The sequence below is a fragment of the Arvicanthis niloticus genome, chromosome 20, assembly GCF_011762505.2.
Source record: "Arvicanthis niloticus isolate mArvNil1 chromosome 20, mArvNil1.pat.X, whole genome shotgun sequence".
NCBI lineage: Eukaryota > Metazoa > Chordata > Mammalia > Rodentia > Muridae > Arvicanthis > Arvicanthis niloticus.
In genome coordinates, this window is record NC_047677.1 from 51,577,690 (window position 1) to 51,583,569 (window position 5,880).

General features: G+C 41.8%; 1 protein-coding gene across 1 annotated transcript; it reads right to left on the bottom strand.

Annotated features, from left to right (window-relative positions):
- Positions 1-474: 474 nt before the first annotated feature.
- On the bottom strand, positions 475-4,894 carry LOC117724510 (olfactory receptor 2H1-like). Its single transcript, XM_034524373.2, has 2 exons — positions 4,471-4,894; positions 475-2,219 (listed from the first exon to the last, which is right to left on the bottom strand). The coding sequence occupies exon 2, from the start codon at positions 1,956-1,958 to the stop codon at positions 1,020-1,022; it is 939 nt and encodes a 312-aa protein (XP_034380264.1). The 5' UTR covers positions 1,959-2,219; positions 4,471-4,894; the 3' UTR covers positions 475-1,019.
- Positions 4,895-5,880: the final 986 nt, after the last annotated feature.

The window sequence follows — 5,880 nt, forward strand, 5'->3', positions numbered from 1 at the left end:
TGTGTTAAAGTGACACACGTCTTTAATTCCAGCATGTGGGAGACAGAAATGGGTGTGTCTCTGTGAGTTTGAGGCCACCCATCTCTGTCATTCTGTCTTTGGTTTACAGAGTGAGTTCTAGAACAGCCAGAGCTACATAGTTTTGAAAAAGACCCTGTCTTGAAAAAAAAAAAACTAAAACAAACAACAAAACACTATATGAATTATAGAATAATGCTACAGACAGCTAGAAAAAAATGTACAAAGGGCTTTGAGAACCTATAAACAAAATAAAATGGAAATGAAACAAAATGAGTAGAAAAGAAACAAATATTAACTATGCTTTTGAATGTAAATTAAAGATACCTCCTCTGTTTCTCTGTCTCTCTGTCTGTCTGTTTCTGTGTCTTTGTCTTAATCTTACTCTTCCTGATGAACTCATCCTAAATAGGGCACCAAAGGTAGGTCAAACAAATTATTCCATTCAAATCCAGGTTGGTCAACTAATGAGTTTATTCATTGTAGTTACAGAAGAATGAAGTGGTACATGACAGCTGTAGCTGTATGACTGAAAGCCTCACTTAAGTAAGGATGAGGACACATATAGGTTGTGTCACTGGGTTCTGGTATATAACTTGCTTGCAGTTAGATCTTTGGAGAGGTTTCTCACTTCCAATTGTTTACTGATTATGTCATCTCAAGAAGGAATCACCAGAATCCTGTAAATTTCATGAACTTCCTGAGTTTTGTAAGATTTTTTTCTCTTTCTTCTAAATTTCTTGAATCAAATAAGCCTTCTTGATCAGTACAGATGAGAATGCTTCACTTTGGAAGAAACATCTAGCACTCTTTTCACTTACCATCTGATTCTGCTTCTTTCCTTCTCACTATCCCTTCCCTTTTCACTATAGCCTGTTATTCACTAGGTCTACTGTTGTGGCTTCAATAGGCATGAAAGAGTGAGTGGACTTGGGAGTTCAATTTTTTCCACAAAGACTAAAATTCATCTTAATTTGCAAAGTATACTAAGTGTTTCTCCCTCAGCTCTCTTCAGAGTCCCCATCTTTTCCGAGTAGCCTCCAGAATGCTCTCTTTATCTCCTTGTTCCTCAGGGTATATACAAGAGGGTTGAGTGTAGGGGTGCCCACTGCATAGAAGAGACCAAAGAACTTGCCCCTCTCTTGGGCATAAGGATTTTTGGGCTGCAGATAAACAGCAATGACTGAGCTGTAGAAGAGAGTGACCACAATGAGGTGGGAAGAGCAGGTCCCAAAAGCTTTCCTGCGCCCCGTTGCAGAACGTATCCTTAGCACTGCCTTGGCGATGGCACCATAAGAGACAAGGATGAGGCTCAGAGGCACAACCACGATGAAGATACTAGCAACAGCCATTTGGATCTCATTATAGGTGGTGTCCCCACAAGAGAGTCGTATTAGAGATGGAACTTCACACAAAAAGTCATCTATCTGCCTATGTGGACAGAAGGGCAGACGGAGGGTAGGAGGTGTCTGAACTATGGATTGGACCAAACCTATAGCCCAGGCCACACCTGCCAACTGCCTACACAGGCGAGGGTGGATGATGGTGGCATAGTGCAGGGGCTGGCAGACAGCCACATAGCGGTCAAAGGCCATCACTGTCAGGAGGATGCACTCTGTTGTCCCCAGGGACGTGAAGATGAAGAGCTGGACAGAGCATCCCAGGAAGCTGATGGTCTTTGTGGGGCCCCAGAGGTTGAGCAGCATCTGGGGAACACAGGTTGTGGTGAAGCAGAGGTCCAAGAAGGAGAGGTTAGAGAGGAAGAAGTACATTGGAGAGTGGAGCCTGGGGTCCAGTGTGGACAGCAGGAGAATGAGTGTGTTTCCTAGGAGAGTGAGGAAGTAGGAGCACAGGACAACCATGAAGAGAACCTTTTCCAGGTGTGGGTGTTCGGAGAAGCCCAACAGGAGGAAGCCCACGGGGGAGCTCTGGTTGACCATGGCATCTGTGTCTAGTTGGTGGGATGAGACTGTCAGACAATGTATTTTAAATTTTTTTGAAAAAGCTCACTCGGCATACTTGTCAAAACATGTGATGTGGATGTTTCTCTTCTCCCTCTACTCTCCAAGCATCCTTCCTCCCTTTTCCTTTTCCTTCCGGTCCAATGTTTTCTAGTGGCTGAGAGGAAGCCAGGAATGTCCTGGAAAATAGGTGGATTCTTCCTCTGGTACTTCTGATTTCTCAGCTGAGGGCAAAGAAGGCTGATGAAAAACATGAGTTCATTGATCAGTTAGTTTTTATTGTTTCAACGAACGTTTATTGAGTACCATGTATGATCTGAACACTGCAGCTATTGAGTTTGTCTTTTATGAGTATCAGCAGTTATAATGAACTGTGTGGTTGGATCAATGACTTGATGGTAAACATTAGTGTAGAATTGGTCTCATTTTCTAAGTGTAGACATGGGTTTGTTGATGAATTGTATTTGGTCTTTGATATACTTTTTCCGGAGATTCACTCAGAGACTGATGTCTGTCCTGTGGCTGAGATTTTTCCCTACATGATAATTCAATTTCCAGAGAGGTCAGTTATTTTATTCTTTATCAGAAATAATAGGAACGTTCAGGGCAGTATTATGTAGAGTTCACTCTTTAAAAACAATTATTATACTTACTAAAGTAAAAGCAAATGCCTTCTCTTCATTCTGAAAGGTCTGTCTTCAACAGTTTATCTTACAAATATGGAACAAGCCAGGATAAATACAGCATTGGTTCTACAATGATTTTTGTCTAATTCTATAATGACACAGTTCTTTGCCATCTGCAGAGGGGATGGGTGGGCTGTGTCTCCTCACAGGTTCCCTGTTGTGTGCTTGGAAGTTCTGTACCATCTTTTCTCCTCTAGTTTTACTCTGAGTCTCCTTCTGCCTTCTCTTCCTCCCACTTTTTTCTCTTTGAGGGAAGATCCTGAATTTTAAGTGCTTTATTGTTATAATAATTTCTGCAAAAAGCTTAGAAGCCATTTTCATGTCCCTCCTGGTCACACTCACTTCCTACCCCTTAAAAGGCAATCACTCTTATTTAGATTATTTATCTTAAGTTCCCCTATACTGTCTTTAGCACTTCTTGTGTTACTAAAAAGCAATTCAAGAGCTTCTTAGCTGTGAACTCTTCAATATCCTTTCTGTGTCCCTTGCTTTCATACAGTCCATGTCACTTTGAGTTTATTGTTTTCAAGCTCTTCAATGTCCATCATCTTTTGACTGTCTTTCTGTTGTTGTTTTTTCTTTGTGCTGTAATTTAAAACTCCCCCATCCTTTACCTGATCTAATTCTGAGCCCCCCAAACTCTACTTTTTACTTGACAGTCTCTCAGTTATTTCCTCTTTCTTTCTTTCTTTCTTTCTTTCTTTCTTTCTTTCTTTCTTTCTTTCTTTCTTTCTTTCTTTCTTTTCCGAGACAGGGTTTCTCTGTGTAGCACTGGCTGTCCTGGAACTCACTCTGTAGACCAGGCTGGCCTCGAACTCAGAAATCCACCTGCCTCTGCCTCCCAAGTGTTGGGATTAAAGGCGTGCACCACCACTGCCCGGCAGTTATTTCCATTTTCATGAATGCATTCTTTGTCTGTCTTTCTTTCTGTCTGTCTGTCATCTGTCTGTCTGTCTTCTTTTTTATTTTAAAGATAGGTTTTCTCTGTGTAGTCTTGGCTAATCTGGAACTTGCTCTGTAGACCAAGGTGGCCAATAGCTTACGGAGATCTATTTGCCTCTGCTTTCTGGTGCTGGGATTAAAGGCATGTGTCTCACTGCTTGGCTGTTCCTCTTCTTTACTGATCACCAAAGACCTAGGCATGCACTAGAAGGTACAGAGAATGCACACAACAGGGAACCTGTGAGGAGACACAGCCCACCCATTCCCTCTGCAGATGGCAAAGAACTGTGTCATTATAGAATTAGACAAAAATCATTGTAGAACCAATGCTGTATTTATCCTGGCTTGTTCCATATTTGTAAGATAAACTGTTGAAGACAGACCTTTCAGAATGAAGAGAAGGCATTTGCTTTTACTTTAGTAAGTATAATAATTGCCATATCTGCTCTTGTTGGTGTACCACATCGTGACTCTGTCACTATCTGATGAGAACTTTCTGTACATCTGGCCCCATGCTACATTTCTAGAATATTCATTAACATTATTCTCTCTCTACAGATTCGAGGTAACAGAGTATTGAGACACCTTACCCAACATTACACAGCCATGAAGGCCAGGCATGGATTCTGAGCCCTGCTTGACTTCCTATCTGGTACTTAAGCACTCTGCATCCATTGTGTAACCCAGGTACACAATGTAACCAGGTACAAAGGTAGATTGTACTCTACCTTTCTTTGCAGATGAAGAGAAACAAACAGGTTAAAGAATTTGTTCAGAACAATATAACATGTGCCAGATGTGGCCCTACTCTTTAAGACATGGGGGTTTTTGCTGGGCTGCAGAAGAAAAATCTCTGGACTTACCTTGGTCAGGTGAGAGTCTTCTCAGTCCTTGGCAGGAAAGGCTTCCCCATGATGAGGACCTACTGGCCTGAATGGAGTCTCCACTTATTCTTCACACCATGAACATTGAAAGCAAATTGATGGCTTGTGCCCTTTGACAGCACTGGTGTTAGGATTCAGCATACTATGGATGGAAATGCCATTCTAGATTACCCGAAGCATTCTAAGTCGGTAGCATTATCTGGATATGAGTACAGCATTTTTTCTTTGATTTCAGGTGAAGAAACACACATTCAGGCAAAATAATTTTTCAGGAGAATGCCATAATGCTGAACCTTGAACCACAAGAGGCTGCTTCCAGCATCTGGCCCTCACCACCATTGTTCTGCTAAAGTCAGGATGTTACCTTCCCTTTCTCTGGCACTGGAGATAGACGGGAGGGATCCCTGGACCCTCATCCCATAGGGACTTGTTTATTAGTTCTCCTAGGACTCTGGTGCCTCTGCCCACTGATGATTAATTAACCACTGTTGATAATGATGATTAAGATCGAATCGACAACAACATTCCATTAGAATATTCCATAGTGATAAGGTCACCTCTGCTCCTTAGTATCTCTAGAGGGAACCAAGACATTATCTTATCTATAGTGTCCTGTTGATTTCTCTCAACCCTCTCAATACATAGTATTGTATTTAATGTCTTATCTTTTTGTTCAAATTGAGGTACAGGTTACATAAATCCAGTGTTTAGGTTTTGAAAATGTTGTTTTTATTGTCATGCATTGGTGCATTGAGTTCCATTATCACATGTATACACATGCATGCACGCATGCACGCGCGCGCGCGCGCGCACACACACACACACACACACACTGAGTTTGATTATATTTATTCTCTATTGTCTTCTCTTTTTCCACTTATTCCCCTCTGTCCAGCCATTATGTTCCTTAAAACTAAGAACCATTCTAGCAAAGCAATATTTAATTTATTTTCTCCTTCTACTTCTTTTCACTCTGTTGAACATGGTGGCGTTGAACCTGGAGATCTGAGTGCTGGGATTAAAGGCTTGAGCCAATTACTGGCTCTATTATCTGGAACAAAGGAAGGTGTTAGAGACTGTGTGTGGCCCAGCAATGTGAATGTTGGGGGCTGGATGGGTGTGGTTTCTGAATGACCAACTGTACACCAGTGCTACACTTGATTCTCTCCTTCCAGCCAGGGATGAGTCTCAGGCTAGCAATCAACCTTTGTGGATTGAGCTTCCTTTGTTTTGTTGGGCCCAACTTAACAGACATTTAGTTTTTTGTTTTTCCCTGCTTGCTTGCTAGTGTGTTTAATGTGGGTGTTTTCCCTTTCTATTTGTGCAGGGTTGCCAGACTGCCCTGAGGGAATTAGAAGGGAGTCCAGAATCAAAGTCTTTTTGATAAAA

Bases quoted from the DNA above. Each gene is read 5' to 3' on its own strand.
- LOC117724510 (XM_034524373.2), bottom strand. From the start codon at position 1,958: ATGGTCAACCAGAGCTCCCCCGTGGGCTTCCTCCTGTTGGGCTTCTCC.